Source organism: Stegodyphus dumicola, chromosome 2 (genome assembly GCF_044657685.1).
Source record: "Stegodyphus dumicola isolate Sdum_Otavi_A_Nest chromosome 2, ASM4465768v1".
In the NCBI taxonomy this organism is placed as follows: Eukaryota; Metazoa; Arthropoda; class Arachnida; order Araneae; family Eresidae; genus Stegodyphus; species Stegodyphus dumicola.
The window spans coordinates 15445500-15473058 of NC_140769.1; the positions used below are offsets into that span (position 1 = coordinate 15445500).

The 27559-nt window shown below is 32.2% G+C and overlaps 1 protein-coding gene across 1 annotated transcript; it reads right to left on the reverse strand.

The window, feature by feature from the left end:
* On the reverse strand, positions 1–27559 carry slx1 (structure-specific endonuclease subunit SLX1). Its single transcript, XM_035370013.2, has 4 exons — positions 27332–27559; positions 18904–18955; positions 5687–5872; positions 1–494 (listed from the first exon to the last, which is right to left on the reverse strand). The coding sequence occupies exons 1-4, from the start codon at positions 27496–27498 to the stop codon at positions 111–113; spliced, it is 789 nt and encodes a 262-aa protein (XP_035225904.1). The 5' UTR covers positions 27499–27559; the 3' UTR covers positions 1–110.

Consider the following 27559-nt stretch of genomic DNA (forward strand, 5'->3'; position numbering starts at 1 on the left):
TACATTCAGTAATTTTTTTTAATGTTAAAATAAAGTCTGATAATACAGATAATTGTCCTATATAATAACATCTACATTTTGAGGAGAAAGATAAGCTTCAAAAGTATTTTTTACACTGTGTTTTCATTAGTACATGTTTGAACATCACAAGAAATACCTGGTGATTCACGAAAGCAACCAGAAGCATAACGTATGACATTGCCCCACAGTATTCGAACATTGCATTTGGGACATGAAATTTCAATAGGCAGAAGGAAGTTTGGGTCTTCATTTGATGAGATAAAATGACGTCCTAAGCATAATACATGAAATATTTCCGCACAGTTTCTGCTGAAACATACAAACTTTTTATCATCTTTTGTGATTATTTTATCGCACAAATAACAAAATTTCAGAGAAATATCTTCTCCTTGATCATCATCTTTGTTCTTCACTTTTCGTGGTTCAATAGGACCAATACAAATAGGTATATGCAAGGGAGGAAGTCTTGAAAGCTGTCAAAGAAACTCTATTTTAGACTTAAATAATAATTATGAAAGTTTACAGATTATTTACTACAACACACAGGGTTAAAAGAAAAGTCAGTAGTTATGGAAAATCCGGTTGACCATTTTTGCCAATTAAAGAAAAGATGCCAAACTATGCGATGTTTTCCCTAAAACTGAAAAAGTCTTCTTCAAACATGCTGAATTTGGTGTAACCTTGATTACACATGTTAGTTATTATTCTTCAGTAAAGACTCCTCCCCCCCCCTCTATCACGCATTTTCGAAAAAAAATTATTAAAATTTGAGACCTACCTACTACAGAAGAGCATGCTAATGAATATTTCCAAAGTTATGGAATCTTATCAGCCTCAAAAATATGTGTTAATGGCCATGAAATGGTGTTTTATTTAAAAACTGAGAAGCAATGGCATTTCAATGTTAAGGCTTGTGTGAAGCGAGTGTCAGTTCGAGGGTTCTACTACTTCATTTTTGACTGCATTCCGATTCATTTATAGTTGGTGCAGAGAATTAATGACTATTGAATGGGGGAAAAGAGGAGTAAATGGGTTTTTTTGGTTTGGTGCCGTGTCTCGTGGTCGACGGGATTTTCCGTAAGTATTGAAAAGTCTCTATTTGGACTCTTTCCTTCAGAATATATAGTAAAGTAGACATGTCTCATTGAATAAAAGCAATTTCAACATTCCCTGACAAATGATTAAGAATATTACCTGTTTTTCTCCTGAGGCTATTTACAGCTGTTTATATTGATAGCTTAAAATACAATTAAAAGTTATCAAAACATACAGCTGCAAACAATCCAGAGAGAAAAACAGAAGTAAAGCAAACTCAAATTTTTAAGACATGAGGAGTATCACAAATCATTTAGAAAGTAATCACTGAGTAGAAGCTCAATACAGTCAGATGACACTGAATTGAACTTTCAGCTGACTGACTACACATGCGATATTTATAGGGCTGCTCAGTGGCAAGGTTCACTTTTGTAAGGTAAGAAAAATCACCCCTAGGGCTTTGGAAACATATTTTATATATTTCCCGGATATCTCCAGATTACTGAGAAGATAACCCTCCCTCCCCCAAAAAAGCCGATAGTTGTAGGGTGTTTCCCTACATCACTATCTGTAACTGAGATATCTGTACAATTCAAAAATCAAATGAATCAGACTTAAAAAAAGTTATGTATTATATATATGTATACACATACTGTATATTCTGGTGTATAACGTGCACAAGTAATTTCAAACTATATTTTTAAAGTTTTAGATATATTCAACATATAATATGCATCCTTTTCATTACAAAGAAACCTGAAAGATACATGTGTGATGTTGTTACCTTTTGAAGTCATTCATTTGAAGATTTTGGGGAAATTTTCTAACAATGGTATACTGAATTGACTAGCGATAAGGAGAACAATATGTGTAAGCGAAAAATGCTTGAAGAAGCAAATAATTCTGCAAGGAGAGTGGGTTGTATTCAATGCAGATGTTCACAAGAATGTTATTCTAGGGTTTCGAGTAATGGGGGAAATAATTTGGGATGCAAATGTACTTCCAATCAGAATGAATCCACAGAATTAGGAGTCCGACGTTTTATCTTTCTGCAGTCACTTGAAGTCATGATTTTGAAGTGAAGATTGAAGGTTTTAGTAAATCACATTTGCTTTAGCTGAAATACAGTTGGTCTAGTGTTCCTTTTAACAATAAATATGGCTCATTCAATTTGTGAAAGTAAATGGAAATCGTGGTGCAGCAAGGATATTTGGTATTGGTGAAAACTATAAATGAGTGAAAGAAAAATTATATCACAATAATTAATGCGTCAAAGAATGAATGTGCTTTACAGAAATTAGTAATAAAAATTGCCTATCTTATGTGCTGCAAAATGGATCCTTGAAAATCGCGAGAATCGTCAGTAGCAGCATTTAAGTACACGTAGAAACCTAATTTTTTATGCTTATCTTTTCATTATTTTTAATTCTAGCATTTTTATATCTGGTGCATAACGCGCACCCGTAAATTTAGATCTCACATTTTGTGTTAAAGTGGATATGCCACTTTATGCATGTTATACACTGAAATATACAGTATATATATATGTAAGAAAATATGTAAAAGATAAATTATAATTTAAATTTAGCAATGTAAATAAATTTCCTCTTTGTATTTTAAAAAAAGTAATCTCTATTTGCACTGCATCATTTCAAGATTGATCCATATCATACGGCTCTCAAATAATTCTGATGATGTAAATGAAACTAAAACTCAACAACCAATAATAATTTTATGGTAGTACTAATTATGCAATCAAAATGCACTGAAAACCAAAACTAATTGAGTCTGAATTAGGAATTCACCCTGAACATAACACATCTGCTCGCTACTATTTGGCCTAGCTAGAATGCTGCTTCCTTCTTGCAAAGTTATCAAAAATGTAAACCTCTTGAAATAGGCACATATAATGTGCGAAGTTGTTTCTGGTCACAATATGTTTACTGAAAATAAAATGAAGATTTAATGTGCCTTAGCTGCCGGTCTCCTATTCCTCATGGATTAACATTTCTATGCCATCAAAATTCCTGCTGTTTTTCACTTCTAAGTTTGTTTACATTACATGTCTGTCTTCGAGTGTCATCTTTCTAACTATGCAGTAAAGCCTCTTCAAGTTATAATGCAAAGAACCATCGTCAATCCATTGCAACTTTCTTTCAGCATGTCATCTTATTACATATATATGGAAATGCATCATCGAGTAAATGTAGCACCAAGCCATAGCGAAAGGACCTTTGGATCCCGAGTGCTACGACAGAGTGAGCTGCGTAATCATTCAGAGAAGGACGTTAGTAAGAGCATGATGACAATGACGGCATTTAAAGACATGCATATATAAAGGGCATTATTCTCTATCCATCTGTAAATAACCTTATCTATTTTCTGCCACATATGTAATCGCCTTGTAGTTTGTAGCAGCTATTCGTGTTTCCATTAAAAATTCGAGTTTTCCATAAATTGGATTCATCATTTCCAGCCCCTAGACACTAAGTTCACATTCATCATATTTCTGGATAGAACAAAGCTTCCTACATATATATATGCTGTTTATAAATTTTGTTAAACAAACAATACACAGTAAAATAATAGCATAATATGTACTAAATAAATAAATAATACAGCAAAAACACGGAAAACTTAAGTTATGAACAAATAAACCAGAATATTTGCTAAAATTCAAAACATCATACTAATACAAACCACTCAAAATAGGCAGAATCACTAGAATATACTTATCTCTCTGGAATCATTTAAACCTACTAAATCAAAGGTATTATTAGATATCTATGCGATAAAATACAGCACTAGCAGTATAAAATACAAGAGAATTATCAATACTTCTGGAACTTTAGCCCCACAAACATTTTCAAGGCTGTTATGGCCATCATACATCTTTGATATATGATTTCTCATGGTGATAATACTGGTAAAAACCAGCAAATGCAGCACAACTATGAACTTTCACTTCATTTTGCTGCCCAGCCAATATAGTAGCTAGTGCTGTCGTACTCACAGATCTAGATTTGAATCTTAATGAAGGCATAGATGTTTGTAAGCATACAGTATCTATATGGCAAGAAAGCTCTTAAAATACACATGGGCATGTGTATCTTTGCTTTCTACACAGTGAGTACACAGTATCTTTGCCTTCTTCAGGATTCAAACTTGGACCCATGTTATGGCAATCAGATTCCCTACCACCATTGTGAACAAGTTCAAAAAATTATAACATACTGAACACATTCTATATACTGTCCAACCATGCACATTCCAAAAATATAATATTAATATAACTTTTTTTGCAATACTTTGTACATAATTTTATAAGCTATTTACAGGAACAGTTTATGCTCCATCATTGTATATTTGCAATCTGTACGCATCATTCACCTTGCATTTTATTCTAACAATAGGTTTATTAAAATTTTTTAGAAAATCTTCATTATTACTCCATTATAGAAATTTACAATCTGTTTTGAAAAAAGAGAAAACAAATCTTTTAAACAAAATTTGAAATTAAAAATATTAATTAGAGAATATAGAATGTTTTTAAATTCCCGCCCCCCCCCAAAAAAAAATAGTGAAGGAACCTTGTCTGCCACACATGATATCAATATCCTTGATGCTTATTTATGCCAAAGCTAGCTTTAGTTTATCTGGCATAGAATCAGCCAATGAACCAAGATCTTACATTGCACTCTGTAACACAATGGCTAGCTAAAGCATACGCACTCATGGGCAAACAGCAACAACAACTAAAGTATTCTTAACATGTTCACTGCCATCTATCAGAATACTTGTAGTCCGTGAACTGAGTTTATTTGGCAGCTATGAGAATACTCATAGTTGATTGCCTTACCTAAATTACCAAGTACAAGTATTGCTGTAGCAACTACATGAAATGTTTAGGCGTTTGACATACAGGAAAGGGTTAAATAATATACTTAGCATACTGAAATGGTATTTATTTCTCAAAATGTAAATGCAATAACTAAATATTTAGGGCAGAAAAACTTTTGACAATTTGAAGATCACAATAAATAAAAGATATTATATTATGCTGAAATTTGCCTATGCTGAACTACAAGTACACTTATGGGAATTATTTAATGCTAAAAATGATCTGTTATATCTATATTTTAATAATAACTCAACAGAAAACAATTTAAGAGTATGAAAATGTAGACAGGATGTCCGTGTGAGTGAATGGATGCACCATATCAGCTTTCTCAGAGAATGTATTAACAAATCGTTTCTATCCAAATTACAGAAAGTGTCAGCAGACAAAAATATGATAGGCATTGGTTACTTATGTTGATAAACGAAATGCAGGTGGTTACCAAAGTTGGCAGATAAAAAGGTAACAATAACTAACATCTGCATTTATTAGTTATTGTCAGCTTTCTGTATTTGTATTATTTATAGCTGAGAAACAACAGATTAATTTGTAAAGAGAAATTAAGCATATTTAAGGTCTTCTTGCAGGTTGACATCTTGCCAATTGAGCAAAAGCTAGTTCTGGCTTAAAAAAAACAAAGATGTCAATGCTGAATGGTGAGCAAGCCTATTAAAAAAGGAAAAACATTTAAAATATACATCAAAAATTAAAAAAAAAAAAAAAAAAATTTACATCAAAATCCTGCTTATAAGCTATATTCAGCCACTGTACAGTAAGAGGGAGTCTATTCCATGGGCCAACTCTCAGCATTTCAGACATAACACGGAATCTGTACTTTAGGGCATTTTCTTGGGGTACTTTCTTGCTTACATGATGCAGTCTCCTGGATTTCAGTGGGTTTTGCCAAGCCCATTCAAACTATTGAAAGATACAAAAGTTTAATTTATATCAGGATAACGAAAGTCTTAAAAAAAAGGAGGGTACAGTCAAAAGTCGTTAATTCAGATCTCAAAGCTAAAAACTTTCTGCGCATGCTCATAGGCGTTTAAGACCTTTACGACTGCGCATTTGCGTGTGCACAAGCGCAGAATACGTTTTTGCTGCACGCTTAATGTATAACGGACGGTATAAGCTAAAATTATCTAATTGTCTATTTCAGTTAATGTTGATGATTGCGTTGTTCCTTAATCTTCAAATTGGATCCGGCTTATTATTTTTTGCAGACTGTAAGAGCAATTTTATAAAAGTAAGCTTGAACTTTCGATTATGTCAAATAGAATTTCTGATGCTGGAGCTCCCAAAGGATCTATGAAAACGAAAATATGTTTCGATGTTCACCAAACAAAAAGTGGAATTGCTCCAAAAAATGGATAAAGGTATATCCTTTGTTTATCTAACCGTTCCAAAATCCGTTTATCAATTTGACGCTGCTCTGCGGGGGGGGGGGGGGGGGGACGTGGCGGCGCGCAATGAACTGGAAGTTGATCTGTCAACAGTATCGTTATCTTCAGGGCAGATGTTTTTATTTTATTCGGCTTATAATTCCTTATTAAATGTAGTATTTCATCTCGATGTACTTCGTCTTTGATATGATTTAAATCAAATTCCTCATCATTATAAATATCACGAATACAAATCAAATAGTTTTCTGGTTGCAATTTTCTAATTTCGGCTATGCATAATATATGCTTTACGCATGCGCGCGTTGAAAGAAATGTTTAATAAAGTAAATAAATAAATATTAAGCTTTTTTTTTTGTAAATTTTGATACCCTTTAGATCATAATTGCTCATTATTTTATAAATTACGGTTTCATATTTTTAATTTTATAATTTCTGCATGCCATCTTACCAGATTTAAACTGATGATCTATAATCCGGAAAAATTTATAATCACCGAAGTCCTGACGAGTCCGGATTAAAGACTTTTGACTGTATAAGTTTAACAACAATTTTTTTATGCAAAATTATTTAATATTTAAATAGTTTTATTTTAACTCAATTTAAAACTCAATTTAATTTCATAAGATTTCAAAAAGTATTATAGTCCTTTCAATTATCTTCACAGCATTACCTTATATTTTCAATGTAAATATTTCTATAATAATAGTAAATGTCATTTTAAATCAAATCCAACCATGTATCTAGGCAGTTATACAAAACCAGTTGATCAATCACTCCCCTAATACATATAAATGAATTTTATTTTTAACGATCAGTATACGTATATAACAGTGAGTGAAGAAACTGAAATACTTGAATAAATATAGCAAAAGTTCTCTAAGACAGCTATGATTTGAGATATTACTGATTTGCAATAAAAATAGTCACCTTAGAGAATATGCATTATGAATGGTTCTAATGATCAGCTTGTATAAACATTTAGGTAATCTCGTAACAGGTGACCTATGGACCGAATCTATAACAACAACTGACTTACCCCGTGCATGCCTTTGGTTACAAGTATGAATCATGTGATTTGGCCTTGACTGGAATAAACTATCACCAATACGCATAGTATCCAATTGTAATGAGGGACTGACATGGAGCGAAAAAAGGGATGCACTTCTGGCCTCATTTCGTTAATGATGTTCACTCCATATATTTCTATTTCCATGGTAATTATCTTCATTAAAGTTTTTACAGTTTTGTTTTCACATTTAAAAGACCTCTTTGCAACAAATGCTATCGACAATCCATTGTTCAGGTAAAATTCTTTCAGGTTCATTTTCTGTTTTGTACGACTATATATATATATATATATATATATATATATATAAAATTATGAACATCCTTCATGGTATTTTTTCTTTTGCATAGCATGCAATTCTTTTGAAGCAAATTGAAATTTTATGAATTATTTTGTGGTATTCATTTTTGGTGCTTACTTCTGATGTCTTGTTTCTTGGCATCAAAAAATTATCACACTGATTATTTACTAAGAATTTTCAAAATGCTTCAACAAATTAGGAATAACCCTGTAACCGACTTCTATTTTGCTATTCAACACACATTAAAATAATCATTCCTTGTACTGAAATATTATCTCATTGACCATTAAACTACTGCTTAGCAGCAAGATTTAGCACCAGTTATGGGTAAGGTTTCATATGATGTAACCTCGATTAATTCTTGATAGGCCACCTTATGTTTTATGAACAAGGATATAAATTAACTGTTATTGCTGTAATTTTTCCTTGCATTAAAAAATAAAAAAGATTAAAATTTGGGAGCTGCCTTTTACAAAACAGTGGATTAGTTTTAAAATTATTGGATCTTATTGGGGAAAAAAAATAAACATGATATGATATTATATTTGAAAACAGATAAACAATGATGAACATTTGTGACTGCACTCCAGTGCAGAATGATTGCCACAATTTTGGCAGGATCTTTCATAACTTATTGCATTACTTTTATATGTATTACATCATAAATTTTTAAAGTTGAGAAATACTTTTAATGATTTGCTAGATAGCTGTTTTCCAATCATAATCTTATTTAAATACGCAGGTGCACGTCAGTGTGATCATGCTGATCCATGGCTATTTTGATAACATTAAACAAAGAGGGGAAAAAATGCCGTTCAAAACAGCAATGGAATTTAAGTAATTTAACATAAACACAAGAAAGTGCTTCTGTAGAATTTTAATTATGCAAATGGAAAAAATTCAAAAATTCTTTATGAACTGTTCATAATGTTTCCAAAAGTTCATTCACAAACTGTTCGTATTTCTAGAAATTATTTAATCGATGCTATACCCATAAACTTAATACTTGAAGGACATCTCTCATTCATTGGAGGACAGCATGCAAATGTAAAATTTTAAAATTAGGAATAAAGCAACCTTAGTTTGATGTAGATGCTTATTTTTTCCCCCTTCAGGAGTGAGCAAAGAAAAATTCTGCAGAATATATTTTTTTCCTTGAAGGACCTGTATCTGATCACCCTTAAAATCAGGGCTGTGGGGTCAGTCATGCAGTCGGGCAGATTTTGGGGTAAAAGGAGTCTGAGCTGGAGTCACTAAAAACAGGTCGCCTCCAACTCCAGTTTTTGTGGGACAGTTTGAATTTGAAATGAATTTAAAATGAATTTTAAAAAAATTAATGGCGAGCTATTATTTTTATTTATGAACTGTATACATTAATAAATAGTTATTTTCTATCTTATTGACATATTAATAAATAAATATAAGGGAGGAAGATGGATGTGATATTTACCATTAGTGATTAAACTGATTCATTTAGTTATAAATCTCACTGGTAAATTTAGGTCAGCAACAATAGCAGCAAGAACTCCCAAAATTGATACCATTCTTAAGAAGCGAGCAGGAAAAGGAGCAATTATTGATCAAGCAACGCAATAAGGAAGTACATATTTTAAAGATAAAGAGGTTTTTTAGAATTAAGAACTTTTTTAGAAGATGTACATAATCCTAATGTTTCACTAACAGAAAAACTGTGGAATGATCTTGCAGAATTGGAAACTCTTCTTTCAGCACCGTATATAGCCACAAAAAAGCTGCAACCTGAAGAACTGACAGGATGCGAGAATGGAAGAATGGGTTGTTTGTTCTTTTTGAAATGGAGGGTTTATTGTAGTAGGAATCATTTCTTCAATGAATAAAAGAGAAACTAGTTTGCTAGACAACGAGATCTTGCTGGGTTCAATAAATGTAGATCCGTTAACACCGAATTTTCTTAGATGACTAACAAATTAAAAAGACAAAGAAAGCCATATATGAACTTTAATTAAGAATGAAATTATTATCAAAACAATTGGAGTATTCGAATCAGGAGGGTCAAACTGCAGACATTGCAATTGAGGCTCTATCATCCTCTTCCAGTGATGAATTAGATTTTGTGAAATATTTTTGGATAATATAGAAAAGGCTAAGGTAAAGCGAATGAATAAAGAACCAAGTGACTTTAGATATAAAAATGAAAAAAATACAAAAAAGATTTCTGCACGACCATTGAAGAAATAAAGAAATATGATTGCACTTGCAAGACACCTCTTTTAGAACTTATAAAAATCTATCCTGAAAAGTTAAAAGAAATAGCCTTAACAGTAACAGCTCTTCCTCCTACTCAAGTTAGTGTGGAAAGACTCTTCTCAGCTCTGAAGTTTATCAAATCGACCCTCCAACAAAGAAGATCTTGCTGAAGCTATACTGTTTCTTGGAAATAACCAATGCCAGTTTTTCCATTTCATAATAAATGCTAATTAATAAAAATAATTTGCTATGCCATCTTTTTTTTTTTTTTTTTCTGTAGTGTCTATTTAAAAAAAATAAGCTGTAATCCATGTGTATATGTTTACATATATATATATATAATTAAAATTAAAAAGTAATTCTTCAAGCTATAGCCTACAAGTAAAGTGATACTTCGTTCCTTTGCAAAAAAGTATAAACACAGAGTAAAGCTCCAATTGTAATACAAAATGTAAAAGCATAGAATGTAGGAAAAATTAAAATAGAAAAAGCTAAAGATGAATGCTTAACTTGGATTGGAATTTAAAAGTTAATATGTATGTAAAATAAAGTGTAAGCTATCTCATTACATATTTGATAAAATATAACAAAAAATGTATTAAAATAATAAGAACTACAAGCAGCAGTAAATGGAATAATTAGCCTAATTCGAACATCATCATAGACTTTCGAGCGAAATGCATATTGATAGTCGAACTCTGCTAAATTCCAGAACGCGTTTCGTCGAACTGGCATTCAGACTGATAGCTAACAAATTTTTTATTATTAAAAAGTCCCAATATTAATTTTAAACCAGGTCTCAATTTCCCTGTTCCATTTCCTGACATGTCCGCTGTAAACTAGTAAAAGAGAAATATTTAATTAATGCAGTAAAAGTAAATAAGACGCCTGGTAAGGCAAATTTACAGCAATAAAATAAATGGCAAAATTGCTATTAGTCAAAATATTCACAAACTTTATGGGTGAACCTTCTAGTGTGAAAAGTTATAACTTTTAAAAAAGGAGTAATAGTAATAATGTCTTAGAAAGAGAAAAAAAAAAAGATTAATATTGGGCCAATTTATGACCCAAATTCATAACTACGAAAAGATGAAATGAAAAACATACCTAAATGAAAGTCTTCTTTCTGCTAGAAGCTGTTATACAAAAATGACCGAAATAGGGTGTGGAAAGTAACTACAGATAAGAGTGAAGAAGATGAGAATTAAATTCACCAATTGGGCAAGACTACGCCAAGGGGGAAAGACGCCATCAGGAAGCAAAGTCCAATGGACCAACTAACCAAGGGGAACCTGAGTCCAAAATTACAAGGAGGAAAGGAAGCTTTTTTTCAACATGGCACCTCTCCTGTGCAATGTCCATTTTTTGAATGGTAAGAATACAAAAATGAGTAATTTTTACTCTTGGTAAATTTGGCTAACGATAGTAGTTGAAATTGGAAAAAAATACAGTAATTTAAAAAAAAAATAAGCTGTGATCCATGTGTATATGTTTACATATATATATTGTTATTTGTTAGTAAATGTTCTAATTCTTTAAGCTAGAGGGCTATCAAGCTTCTTAGAATCAAAATTGGACCCATAAAATTTAATAACAGGATAGATTTGGCCAGAAAAAGATATCAATTTACATATGATACAAATTAAGAACAAAGTATTGAAGTACTGAGCCAAATGCGGAGAGAAAAATTTGTTAAGTAGTGAGAGTGATAAGCTTTTACATTTTTACATTAGATCACTTATATTAGCCATCCACCATTGACCTTCCTTTTCAGGATTTAAATAAATAATATCATTATCTAATTCAAATAATCTAAAAAAAAAAAAAAAAAAAAAAAAAAAAAAAGTTAATGCCAGCTTATTTTAGGGAATTTTTAATGACTGCATGTGGTATAATAATAATGTGTCAATCAAGATAATAACAAAGTAACGAATTTCTTCTTGTAGGTGTTGTACATTATTACAGATTCTTTTAATTCTGAGAAGTTGCACATTAATTGTGTTTTTAAAAGTTATAACTTTTCACACTAGAAAGTTCACCCATAAAGTTCGTGAATATTTTGACTAATTGCAATTTCTCTATTTATTTTATTGCTGTAAATTTGCCTTACCAGGTGTCTTATTTACTTTTACTGCATCAATTAAATATTTCTCTTTTACAAGTTTACAGTGCACATGTCGGGAAATGGAACAGGGAAATTGAGACCTGGTTTAAAATTAATATTGGGACTTTTTAATAATAAAAAATTTGTTAGCTATCAGACTCAATGCCAGTTCGACAAAACGCGTTCTGGAATTTAGCAGAGTTCATTTACCACTGCGAATTAGTCAAAAGTCGTTAATCCGGACTCGTCGTGACTTCGGCGATTCCGGATTATCGATTTTTCCGGATTATAGATCATCAGTTTAAATCTGGTAAGATGGCATGCAGAAATTTCAACATTAAAAATATGAAACCGTAACTTATGAAATAAAGAACAATTATGATCTAAAGGGTATCAAAATTTACAAAAAGAAAAAGCTTAATATTTATTTGTTTACTTTATTAAACATTTCTTTCAATAATTAAGACACAATAACATGCCGAATAAATACTAAATCAGAAGTCAAACAACAAAAATCAGCGTTATATTTACAAAATTTTCACAGGACTAGTTTCGATGGTTTTACCGAACCACCATCCTCAGCTGCAAAACCGCAAATGAACAAGATAGGAAATAATGATTAGATAAGATAAGAAACCCTGGACAAGAATAAGCAAGTGGCACCATCTGTTGGTGAAACCAGAACTAAAGCATTATTTCTTTAAAGGACGAAGGCAAATTTGGATTGGAATTAGGAACCTTAACTAGAACAGAAATATTTTTATGAATGTGAAATACCTCTAGAAAATCCAGTTCTCCAATGGAAGATGTTTTTGAATAATTTTGGCAGCAGAAAAATTGAAGTGTGGTTTTCGGACCAACAATGTTGAGCAACAGAAGACTTCTGCGTTTCCTTTTTTCTAACATATGCTTCAAGTTCCTTGTCGCAAAATTTTAAGGCTCTCTTAGTTTGGCTAATGTAAATTAAACCACACTGGCAAGGAATCCTATAAATACCCCCAGGAATTCATATCCGGAATGGAGTCCTTGAGTATGGAACTCGGAATTTTATTGATGGGAGAATTAACAACCCGAAAGTTAAATTTCTGCAAAATATGTGCAACTTTATAGCTAATTGATGGAAAGAAGGGAATGACAACAGAATTTTTATAATCTAATTTATTTTAATTTTTAATTTAATTTATAACAACCCGAAAGTTAAATTTCTGCAAAATATGTGCAACTTTATAGCTAATTGATGGAAAGAAGGGAATGACAACAGAATTTTTATAATCTCCTAAAACAAGAGTGTGCCTTTTAGTGTGTTGAGATGAGAATTTTGTAACTGCTTGATTGCTAATGTTGGGTGGATAGCCCCTGTCAATAGCTATTGCTTTTAAATAATCTAGTTCTTCATCAAGGGCTAGTTTGGAGGAGCAAACTTGAAGAGCACGGAAAACATAGGAATAAAATGAAGCTAACTTTTGTTTAGTCGGATGACATGATTTAAAGTGTGGTGAAAGGCAAACCGATGAAGGTTTACGGTAAACCGTAGTACTGAACTTGGATGTGTTACGTGTGACCAGAATGTCGAGAAATGGAAGAGAATTGCAAGTCTCAAGTTCAAAAGTGAACTGAATAGCAGGATCAATAGAATTCATTGTTGAAAGAACTTTATTTAAATCATCTTTATTACCTTCAAACAGAGTAAAAGTATTGTCTACGTAGCGGAACCATGCCGGGAAGTTTAAAGTTTCAAACAATTTTGATTCATAATAATGCATGTAGATATCAGCCAGGATGGGACTGAGAGGGCTTCCCATGGCTAATCCCTCAGTTTGCTTGTAATATTTATTTTGGAAAACAAAATGTGTTTGTTTCAAACAGAGTTGAGTGAGAGAAATTAGCTCATCAATTTCGATGCAAGAGAAATGAAATTCGAGAAGTCTGGTTTCTAGACATCTTAATGCACCCTCCACTGGGACATTGGTGAATAATGATTTTACATCAAAAGAAACCATGAGTAAATTACTAGGAGAAATGTTTTTAATTTTTTTACAAACTCTATTGAATTTTTTATGGTGTAAATGTTATTCTCTAATAGAGTTGAAAATCTAGAAACTAAATATTTAGCTAATGGATACGAGGCAGTACCTAAATTTGATACAATAGTGCGGAAAGGAATACCACTTTTATGAATTTTGGGAAGAGCATATAATCTGGCACAATTCACAACAGATGGGATAAGTGAATGTTTTAAGTTGCCTGAAATGATTTGTGAAGATTTGATCGCAGTTTTTATTTTTGACAAGTCCGAAGGTGAAGGATCTTTAGGGATCGGATTATATGGTCCTTCGTTTAAGAGTTTAGTGACACCATCGAAGTTTTCTTACAAACTTCTTTTACAATCTTCCTGTTCAAGTAGTTCAAAAAATCTTCCCATTGTAAACATCAAGTCAATAGTTAATATTTCTAATGTTAGTCTTTCAGAAGAACAAGAGAGAATTCTAAAATATAATTTTAACTTCTCACAAACCTGTAAACCTTCGATTCCAAAGATTTTGGCTCCTATCGAAAAAGCTTTCAAATTCAGTAAAGTTTCAGATTCACAGAAAGAAATGATTAGTCATTTTATTGCTCATAATGTGAAATTAAATAATAAACCTTTGAAACCAAATCTAACTCCGAGAGAAAGAGCTACAATGCACGAAATTCATTCTAACTCGGATGTTATCATTTCAAAGGCCGACAAAGGTGGCCAGATAGTCGTCATGGATAAGAACACTTACATCGATGGTGTCACTAAACTCTTAAACAAAGGACCATATAATCCGATCCCTAAAGATCCTTCATATTCGGACTTGTCAAAAATAAAAACTGCCATCAAATCTTCGCAAATCATTTCGGGCAACTTAAAACATTCACTTATCCCATCTGTTGTGAATTGTGCCAGATTATATGCTCTTCCCAAAATTCATAAAAGTGGTATTTCTTTCCGCCCTATTGTATCAAATTTAGGTACTGTCTCGTATCCATTAGCTAAATATTTAGTTTCTAGATTTTCAACTCTATTAGACAATAACATTTACACCATAAAAAATTCAATAGAGTTTGTAAAAAAAATTAAAAACATTTCTCCTAGTAATTTACTCATGGTTTCTTTTGATGTAAAATCATTATTCATCAATGTCCCAGTGAAGGGTGCATTAAGATGTCTAGAAACCAGACTTCTCGAATTTCATTTCTCTTGCATCGAAATTGATGAGCTAATTTCTCTCACTCAACTCTGTTTGAAACAAACACATTTTGTTTTCCAAAATAAATATTACAAGCAAACTGAGGGATTAGCCATGGGAAGCCCCCTCAGTCCCATCCTGGCTGATATCTACATGCATTATTATGAATCAAAATTGTTTGAAACTTTAAACTTCCCGGCATACTTTTACTCTGTTTGAAGGTAATAAAGATGATTTAAATAAAGTTCTTTCAACAATGAATTCTATTGATCCTGCTATTCAGTTCACTTTTGAACTTGAAACTTGCAATTCTCTTCTGTTTCTCGTCATTCTGGTCACACGTAACACATCCAACTTCAGTACTACGGTTTACCGTAAACCTTCATCGGTTTGCCTTTCACCACACTTTAAATCATGTCATCCGACCAAACAAAAGTTAGCTTCATTTTATTCCTATGTTTTCCGTGCTCTTCAAGTTTGCTCCTCCAAACTAACCCTTGATGAAGAACTAAATTATTTAAAAGCAATAGCTATTGACAGGAGCTATCCACCCAACATTATTAATCAAGCAGTTAAAAAATTCTCATCTCAAGGCACACTCTTGTTTTAGGAGATTATAAAAATTCTGTTGTCATTCCCTTCTTTCCATCAATTAGCTATAAAGTTGCACATTATTTGCATTACGCATATTTGCAGCCGTAAAGGTCTTATGCGCACTCGTAAACACCTATGCGCATGCGTGAATGCAACGCATGCACAGAAAGTTTGTTTTAACTTTCGGGTTGTTTATTCTCCCATCAATAAAATTCCGAGTTCCATACTCAAGGACCTCATTCCGGATATGAATTCCTGGGGATATTTATAGGATTCCTTGCCAGTGTGGTTTAATTTACATTGGCCAAACTAAGAGAGCCTTAAAATTTCGCATCAAGGAACATGAAGCATATGTTAGAAAAAAGGAAACACAGAAGTCTTCTGTTGCTCAACACTGTTGGTCCGAAAACCACGCTTTCAATTTTTCTGCTGCCAAAATTATTCAAAAAACATCTTCCATTGGAGAACTGGATTTTCTAGAGGCATTTCACATTCATAAAAATCTTTCTGTTCTAGTTAAGGATCCTAATTCCAATCCAAATTTGCCTTCGGCCTTTTAAGAAATTATGTTTTAGTTCTGGTTTCACCAACAGATGGCGCCACTTGCTTATTCTTGTCCAGGGTTTCTTATCATTATTTCTTATCTTGTTCATTTGCGGTTTTGCAGCTGAGGATGGTGGTTCGGTAAAACCATCGAAACTAGTCCTGTGAAAATTTTGTAAATATAACGCTGATTTTTGTTGTTTGACTTCTGAATTAGTAATTTCTTTCAATGTAAGTTGTTTAAGTTGCTTCGTTTCATGTGATAATACTTTCTCTTTAATTCTATTAAACAGACATAATTTCTTGTTTATTTACAAAGTTCCAATGTTCAAGTCCTATAATCGCTGTGTTGAGAATACCGACTAATTTGTCAATCGAAATTTTTTCAATAACCTCTGGGTCACTTTCTTCACTATCGGAAGCGAATTATAATGAGGAAGAACTTGATTTAAATCATATCAAAGACGGAGTACATCGAGATGAAATACTACATTTAGTAAGGAATTATAAGCCAAATAAAATAAAAACATCTGCCCTGAAGATAAGGATAGTGCTGACAGATCAACTTCCAATTCATTGCACGCCGTGGCATGAAATTGATAAACAGATTTCGGATTTCGAAACACACTTTTGCTTTGTAGATCCTTTACGTATTAGTAAATATATATCGGAAATTCTATTTGACATAATCGAAAGTTCAAGCTTACTTTTATAAAATTGCTCTAACAGTCTGCAAAATTGCTCTAACAGCCGGATCCAATTCGAAGATTAAGGAACAACGCAATCTGCAATATAAACTGAATTAGATAATTTTAGCTTAGCTTATACCATCCATTACACATTAAACGCGCATGCGCAGATGCATATTTGCAGCCGTAAAGGTCTTATGCGCACTCGTAAACGCCTATGCGCATGCGTGAACGCAACGCATGCACAGAAAGTTTGTAGCTTTGAGGTCCGGATTATAGATCATTCTGGATTATGAGTCAAAAGTCATTAATTCGGACACCCATAATCCGGAATGATCTATAATCTGGACCTCAAAGCTAAAAACTTTCTGCGCATGCGCCGCGTTGACGCATGCGCATAGGCGTTTAAGACCTTTACGACTGCGCATTTGCGTGTGCACAAGCGCAGAATATGTTTTCGCTGCGCATTTAATGTATAACGGACGGTATAAGCTAAAATTATCTAATTGTCTATTTCAGTTAATGTTGATGATTGCGTTGTTCCTTAATCTTCGAATTGGATCCGGCTTATTATTTTTTGCAGACTGCAAGAGCAATTTTATAAAAGTAAGCTTGAACTTTCGATTATGCCAAATAGAATTTCCGATGCTGGAGCTCCCAAAGGATCTACAAAACGAAAGTATGTTTCGATGTCCATCAAACAAAAAGTGGAATTGCTCCAAAAAATGGATAAAGGTATATCCTTTGTTTATCTAACCGTTCCAAAATCTGTTTATCAATTTCACGCTGCTCTGCGGGGGGGAAGGGGGGGACATGGCGGCGTGCAATGAACTGGAAGTTGATCTGTCAACACTATCGTTATCTTCAAGGCAGATGTTTTTATTTTATTCGGCTTATAATTCCTTATTAAATGTAGTATTTCATCTCGATGTACTTCGTCTCTGATATGATTTAAATCAAATTCCTCGTCATTATAAATATCACGAATACAAATCAAATAGTTTTCTGGTTGCAATTTTCTAATTTCGGCTATGCATAATGTATGCTTTACGCATGCGCGCGTTGAAAGAAACGTTTAATAAAGTAAACAAATAAATATTAAGCTTTTTTTTTTGTAAATTTTGATACCCTTTAGATCATAATTGCTCATTATTTTATAAATTACGGTTTCATATTTTTAATTTTATAATTTCTGCATGCCATCTTACGAGATTTAAACTGATGATCTATAATCCGGAAAAATCGATAATCCGGAATCACCGAAGTCCCGACGAGTCCGGATTAAAGACTTTTGACTGTATATATATATATATATGAGGGAGTCAGAATCTTTAAAATTCCAAGAGTCGGAGTCAGTCATTTTCTCTACCGAATCCACAGTCCTGCAATTAGATTGAGTTATTCAAAAACCTATGCCAGACTAAGGTTGCTTTTTTGCCAAATTTTAAATGGTTGACTAAATTCGTAAACAAGCTCTTTGGCGATTTAATCCTTTATATGGCAATGTTTTTCTGACGTAATTTTTATAACTTATTTAGTGACTTTAAAAAAGTTATTCAGTTACTTTCATAACATTAACGAAATTGTTGATCACAATAAGCTATGTATTTTCAATTTTTTCCTATGTAAACAGGTACAACTTTAAGGAATTAGATAACAATATCCGAATGATTATATTAAGTGCTATCACCCTGAGTGGTATCTATCATAATAAATCAAAATTGCATTTTATATTTTTCCTTTCATTTAAGAATTAAAACTTGTCTGAATATTTTAGCCACATTTAATAATACATCTTATGCACTTACCCTTAATGCAGATACATCATTTGGAAATCCATGAACTATGAGAACCATATCCCTATAGAGTATCAAATAACAAACTTACTATAATAAAACAGAAAATTAAAAACACATAACAAATATACATGTAAGATTATAAAAAAAGTTATGGAAATTATGTAAAAAAGTAACTGATATAGATTATGAATAATATTCTATGAATTTTCAAGGCCATCAGACATAAATAGCAAGACAACACTCGGCCACATATTGCAAGACTGTCCCAACAATGTCTTCAAGGATATGACATACTCCCTTGGCCTGCTAGGTCACCAGACTTCTTGCTGATTGAGCATATTTGGAAGGCAAATGCAGCCGTCTTGGAATACTGGTGAATTGACTGCCCAGTTGGAAAGATTATAGTGTGATCTTCCACAAGGGGTCATCGGTGACCTACTTAATTCGATGCCGTACCATTTTCCAGCCTGTATAGCCGACAGAGGTGGCTATACTACTTGCTGATTTGTAACATTTTTCATGTCATTACTTCTTAACAAAATGATCTTTTGTTCTGAATTTATAATCATTCATTTATCTTCTCATACACTGCATACACATTAAGTTTCACGATAGCAGTTCACTTCTTTTTGGAACTTTAAGCAGATACAGATAAGTAATAGTAAAACTTTAAGCAGATATCGATAAGACGTATACTTATCTATCTTTACCTTAAATAAAATGCAAACAAATGCAGGCCCATCTAAACTCATTTTAAACAGTTATTCCAAAGAAAATTTAAATTGTGACTAACACTTATTTATTCATTATGCCACATGAAATCTTTTTGAAAACGATTACGGTAAATATCATCCATTTATTGTTAATTGATAAAGGCTAGTACATCAGGGACCATGGAGAGGGATGCCTACAAGGGCCAACTATCATGAATATGTGAAAAAGGAAAATAAAAAAAAAATTTTTTGGCTCACAGCTTTTAAATATCACCAACAAGAGCAATAAACCACCAAAGATAGTCTTACTGTGTATTTAAATTTGGCATAATGCATTTAAATATTGTATTTTGGCAATACATGTATTTAAGTTTGGCGAAATAAAGTGCATGCGCTATTTGTTGACCCACAACAGGAGCAAACTTTTGGTTACATATAAAAAAGATAAGAGCAGATCAATTTTTAATTAATCTTAAGATATATATTAATATTCTGTAAGATAATTATTGCTGTATGTGATGTTTATTTGGTTAATCTTTGGATTATGGTAACTTGGCGATTTTTTGGCAAAAATTTGGCAACCAACCCTGCTACAGCAACCTTCTACTTTTTTTTTTCGCCGCCATTTTGTCTTCACGAAGTAAAGACAGGCTTCTTTTTTTTTTCTTTTTTTTTTTTTTTATTATTTACGCAACATTTTTTCCAACAATCTTCTAGCCGAATTACGCTTATGCTAACGACATTTTGGAGGCGATAAAGGTTACTACCTAGGACTTTGGCAATAATGTGAGAAGTACTCAGTTCCGATTACACATTATTTTGTGTGAGGGAAATGAGAGATCATGAGATATGTCATGTGACATTAATGGACGAATTACAGTTCTTTAATTGGAAAAGGGGGCGGAATTTGGAAAACTGTAGCACTATATTATTTTGTATTAAGCTTCGTTGTGTGTTGTGTGAAATAGTGGAAGTGTGCGTGCCATGTAACGAAGATTCTGAAGATTAGGTAAGTTAGTATTTTTAATCATTTGAGGATATTATTTTTATGCATTGTTCTAAATGTAAGGAGTAAATAAATTAATATGATATTATTGGAAAATTGTTATTAGCAATGATTTAGTTTAAAGTAATTAGGATTGTAATCTAATTTTTATTAATTTACTGTATGTGCTTATTTATATTTTAAGTAGTGTTTTTTAATTTAATTATATTTTAATTTAATGATCGTGATTTTGTGAGTTATACGTTTGTAGTATTTTGGAATATGTTTGAGTAGAATACGTTGAGTGTTTTCATGCATTTTTGTGAAATTTTTCTAATTTATGAGAAAAAAGCAGTGTACATGGATATAGTGAAGAGTGTGCGCAATGCCATTTTTGTGCAATTCTGGGATTTTTTTTTAAGTAAAAATAAGTCGACGTGTACATGGTTTAGTGATATTTCAATTAAATGATAGTTATTTTGTGAATTTTATGTTTGTAGGAATTTGGTATATGTTTCAGTTGAAGTAAACGTGCATGGAAGTAATTTAAATACAGTCAAAAGTCTTTAATCCGGACTCGTCGGGACTTCGGCAATTCCGGCTTATAAATCATCAGTTTAAATCTGGTAAGATGGCATGCAGAAATTATAAAATTAAAAATATGAAACCGTAATTTATAAAATAATGAGCAATTATGATCTAAAGGGTATCAAAATTTACAAAAAAAGAAACTTAATATTTATTTGTTTACTTTATCAAACATTTCTTTCAACGCGCGCATGCGTAAAGCATACATTACACATAGCCGAAATTAGAAAATTGCAACCAGAAAACTGTTTTATTTGTATTCGTGATATTTATAATGACGAGGAATTTGATTTAAATCATATCAAAGACGGAGTACATTGAGATGAAATACAACATTTAGTAAGGAATTATAAGCCGAATAAAATAAAAACATCTGCCCTGAAGATAACGATAGTGCTGACAGATCAACTTCCAGTTCATTGCACGCCGCCATGTCCCCCCCCTCCCCACCCAGAGCAGCGTGAAATTGATAAACAGATTTCGGAACGTTTAAATAAACAAAGGATATGCCTTTATCCATTTTTTGGAGCAATTCCACTTTTTGTTTGATGGACATCAAAACATACTTTCGTTTTCTAGACCCTTTGGGAGCTCCAGCATCGGAAATTCTATTTGACATAATCGAAAGTTCAAGCTTACTTTTATAAAATTGCTCTTACAGTCAGCAAAAAATAATAAGCCGGATCCAATTCGAAGATTAAGGAACAATGCAATCATCAACATTAACTGAAATAGATAATTAGATAATTTTAGCTTATACCGTCCGTTACGGTTACGCGCACACGAAAACGTATTCTGCGCTTGTGCAGACGTAAAGGTCTTGCGCGCATGCGTAGATAGATTTTAGCTTTGAGGTCCGGATTATAGATCATTCCGGATTATGGGTGTCTGAATTAACGACTTTTGACTGTATTTGACACTAAGTATTTGTAACCATTTGTTATGTTTGCGGTATGAATTCATTGGTGACATTTATAATATAATAGATAATTTAAAGGTAAAAGTTTTTGGATATTTTATTTATTTTATACATGGAAATGTTCATCTTTGGAAAGGGTATATACTTTTTGCAATCAGGTAATTTCATATATGTTCTTTTTAACGGATTTAAAGATTCACAAAATTTTCATGCATTTTCGTGAAATTTTTCTAATTTATGAGAAAAAAGCAGTGTACATGGATATAGTGAAGAGTGTGCGCAATGCCATTTTTGTGCAATTCTGGGATTTTTTTTAAGTAAAAATAAGTCGACGTGCACATGGTTTAGTGATATTTTAATTAAATGATAGTTATTTTGTGAATTTTATGTTTGTAGGAATTTGGTATACATTTCAGTTGAAGTAAACGTGTATGGAAATAATTTAAATATTTGACACTAAGTATTTGTAACCATTTGTAATGTTTGCGGTATGAATTCGTTGGTGACGTTTATAATATAATAGATAATTTAGAGGTAAAAGTTTTTGGATATTTTATTTATTTTATACGTGGAAATGTTCATATTTGGAAAGGGTATATACTTTTCGTTATTAGGTAATTTCATATATGTTCTTTTTAACGGGTTTAAAGATTCAGAAAATTGTCATGCATTTTCGTGAAATTTTTCTAATTTATGAGAAAAAAGCAGTGTACATGCATATGGTGAAGAGTGTGCGCGATGCCATTTTTGTGCAATTCTGGGATTTTTTTTAAAGTAAAAATAAGTCGACGTGTACATGGTTTAGTGATATTTTAATTAAATGATAGTTATTTTGTGAATTTTATGTTTGTAGGAATTTGGTATACGTTTCAGTTGAAGTAAACGTGTATGGAAATAATTTAAATATTTGACACTAAGTATTTGTAACCATTTGTAATGTTTGCGGTATGAATTCGTTGGTGACGTTTATAATATAATAGATGATTTAGAGGTAAAAGTTTTTGGATATTTTATTTATTTTATACGTGGAAATGTTCATCCTTGGAAAGGGTATATACTTTTTCGTGATCAGGTAATTTCATATATGTGCTTTTTACCGGGTTTAAAGATTCAGAAAATTGTCATGTATTTTCGTGAAATTTTTCTAATTTATGAGAAAAAAGCAGTGTACATGGATATAGTGAAGAGTGTGCGCAATGTCATTTTTGTGTAATTCTGGGATGTTTTTTTAAGTAAAAATAAGTCGATGTGTACATGGTTTATGTGTATGTGTTATTTTGAAAAACGCGTAAGGAGTATGGTATTGTGCACTTTTTCCCAATTTTGCAGTGAATATTTGTTATGATTAAGCAGTTTTGTTAGATAAAATTTCTAGCATAAGTGTAATTCGGCTAGTAGATTGTTGGAAGAAGTGTTCAGTAGATAAAAAGAAAAGAAACATGTATTTACTTCGTGAAGACAAAATGGCGGCGGGGAAAAAAATAGAGGGTTGCTGTAGGAGAGTTGGTCGCCCAATTTTCGCCAAAAAATCGCCAAGTTACCATAATCTAAAGATCAACCTTTAAATTATTTCCATGCACGTTTACTTCTACTGAAATGTATTCCAAAATGCTACAAATATATAATTCACAAAATAACTATCATTTAATTAAAATATAATTAAATTAAAAGAAAGTGCAGAATCGCAAACTCCTTGCCGCGTTTTTAAGAGTGGCAAATACACAATAACCATGTACACGTCGACCTATTTTCACTTAAAAAAACATCCCAGAATCGCACAAAAATGTCATTGTGCACACTCTTGACTTTATCCATGTACACTACTTTTTTCTCATAAATTAGAAAAATTTGCACGAAAATGCAGGAAAATTTTGTGAATCTTTAAAGTCAGTAAAACGAACATATATGAAATTACCTTATCGCGAAAAAGTATATATCCTTTCCATGCATGAACATTTGCACACATAAAATAAATAAAATATCCAAAAACATTTCCCTCTAAATTATCTATTATAAACGTCACCTGCAAATTTATAATGCAAACATTAAAAATGGTTGCAAATACTTAGTGTCAAGTATTTAAATTATTGCCATGCACGTTTACTTCTACTGAAACGTGTTCCAAAATGCTACAAACATATAATTTACAAAATCACTATCATTTAATTAAAATATAATTAAATTAAAAAACACTACTTAAAATATAAATAAACACATACATTAAATTAATAAAAATTAGCTTAAAATCTTAATTACTTTAAACTAATTCATTGCTAATAACAATTTTCCAATAATAGCATATTAATTTATTTATTCCTTATATTTAGAACAATGCATAAAAATATTATCCTCAAATGATTAAAAATACTGACTTACCTAATCTTCTTCACAATCTCAATCGCATTTGTATGTGCACCTGTTTCAGGATCTTTAAAATGATACTTATGGTTAACAGCAAGATGTTGAAAACCTTCATCCTCCAAACAGACATACGACTTCCAGCAATCAGATATTATTATTGTACCCAGTAGAATATACTGCTTAATAAAACTTAAAAAGCAATCTTTACTTCTATCTCGCACAACCTTAAAAAAACACTATTACTAACCCTTTCAATCCCACTAAATACCCATTTCGAATTCACTTCACGTAGGGCCATGGGATCCAATAATTAATCAACACTGTTTCACACAACACAGAATGAAGCTAAATACAAAATGCTATAAAGTACTACAGATATTTTTCCAGATTTCCCCCCTTTTCCGATTAAAGAACTGTGATTCATCCATATATGTCACATGACATATCTCATGATCTCTTATTTCTCTCAGATAAAATAATCCGTAATTGGAACTGGGTACTTCTCACATTATTGCCAAAGTCCTAGGTAGTAACCTTTATCACCTCCAAAATGTCGCCAAACTGCCTGTAACCATATTCCAAAGATTAGCTGTTTATTTTACAATGTTATTTTAATAAATCTTATTGCATTCACCATAATTTGTTATTCAATGTTTGAAAGCTGGACTGACATTTACACTAACAATTACTTAATCAGTACCTTCTTCACGAGAAAAGATGCGAGTAGGCTGCTTGTTAATAAATTTTCTTTTTTAAACAATACATTTTTGCCTGAAGGAAATAAGAGTTGTGAGTAGACTTGGTTTTAATGTATTTTCGGTACTTTTCTGTTTTGCCGGCACAGGCATTAAAGTCACCAATAATGGTACAATTGATGCCAAACTTAATATCCTCACTGCTAACCTTTTATGCCTCACTTTCAAAATAATTTTCAGCCATTTCTTATCAGATTGATTGGTAGAAGTATATTTTAGGGTACCCCTTGGCGAAACTTGGTGGTAGATGTTTGTGCAATTCTTTGACTTGTTATTTTGGCCTGGGTAGTGGTGATTTTTGGCGCAAAAATTGCGGCTACACAAGCCAAAATAACAAATAAAAAAATTGCACAAACGCGATATCCACATCGACCTATTTTCACTTGAAAAAAATCCATAAATTACACAAAAATGGCATTGTGCACTCCCTTGACTTTATCCATGTACACATTGACCTATTTTCACTTGGAAAAACATCAGAGAAACTATGCTTTATGTACTCAAGCGAGTGCATAAAACACAAACTACACTTTATGCACTCGCTTGAGTTCATCCATGTACACATCGATGTATTTTCAGTAGAGGCAAACAAAAAATACATAATCTCAATAAACTACATTTTAAACCAAACAATAAAATAACACAAAAAAGGATTGGATTATTCAATTATGGCAAAGCACACGAGGGCTATCTGCCTAAAGGGAGGAATGCCTTCGTGGAGGACTTTCTAAGGGAAACTGGCTCGTATACACGTTACACATGGGGAAAACCACGAAAACGCCCATGCAGCCAGCCCGTTCGCAGGATTCGAACCTCAGACCGAACTACCAGTGTTCAGCGTCTTTACGGCTCGGCCGCTGGTGGACCCCACAAAAAAAAAAAAAAACCTGTTATGTATTTCAGCACTACACAAAGCAAATATTCCCTTACCTTATTTAGAAATTCATTCGTCTTCAGTCTGTGGCACACAAAATTCCTTAACAGCATTCAAAAACTTCCTAAAAAAATTATTTGAACTACAACCCGTATCTCGGCGTCACCACAGAAATTCACAAAAATAAGACTAAAAAATATACTATGTAGTTCAGGACTATGACTACTAAGTAAACTTTCATTTACACACTAGTCAATTAATGCACTTTTCCCCTTTCATTCCAAATCGTACAGAAACTTCAAATTAGTCCTACTACGTTCAGCCATTGTACCATCTAAACAATGAAACAAGCAATGTACTTCCTAAGCAACACACACTACAAAAGCCATAATTCAAAACTTCCCAGAATAATGCAAATGATTATGTCATAATAGGGTTTTCATAATATTCAACTTCTCAGGTTACCATAAATGATACAACAACTTTGCGATAAATGAAACAACTTTGTGATAATACAAGGGGTACCTTAAAGTCAACTCTAACCGATTGATTGTTTCTTTCAATACTGGCATACAATTACATAAAATTTTTACCAGATAGTTCAATTTTATGACATAAGACCATTCACAGCAATTAAGTCAATTAGGATGCAATCACACTGCTCACCCGAAAGCAAAAATATAGATAAGTCAAGGGTTAAATTCATCAATTTTAATGAGAATGCACTAGCAAAGTAAAGCACTACCTATTTAGTAAGCCATTCGTACGAACTGAAATAATTCTTGCATTTAAACTTGTATTTCAAATTAAGATCACTTGGGGTCACATGATATGAAAAGGCAAATCAGGATATTGAACCATGAACATCTCATAACAACAGTTAGACCATTTCTCTCACTTTGCTTTGCTACTTTGCAGTGTGCTTTCCTGTTGTTCAACCAGGGTCTTTCAGTAAAATGGATAACAGAAAAAAAATTTGAAGCATAGCAACCAGAAAAAGAGAGGGGGTGAGCACATTCCTGAGCAATAAAGCTGAAAAGTAAACATTAATTATATTCTTTCAAGCTTATTATTACAGCTGTTTTATATTGCACAATATCATGTATGAAACAAGCCAGTATTTTCTTTTCTAAAATCCTTTCTGAACACATACAGATCTTTTAAATTCTACTCTTTGCACACTATTTATTTTATGTATAATTGCAAAATATTTTAATAATATAAAGCGCAAAAGAAACTAACCAGGGTCCTTTGTCGTTTGTTTTCCATGCCCCACCAGCTTTCAGTCCTTTATTATGCTGTTTTATTCGCCTGTTTGGATCAACGGTGAAACCTATGTACGTTTTTCCTTTATGTTTTTCATTTAAAGAACATAATAAATAACAGCCAAAAAAATTCTCTACTTCCATATGAATTTCAAAAACGATTATCCTTCAAATCACCGCCTTCGGGATTTAAACGCAAAATGTT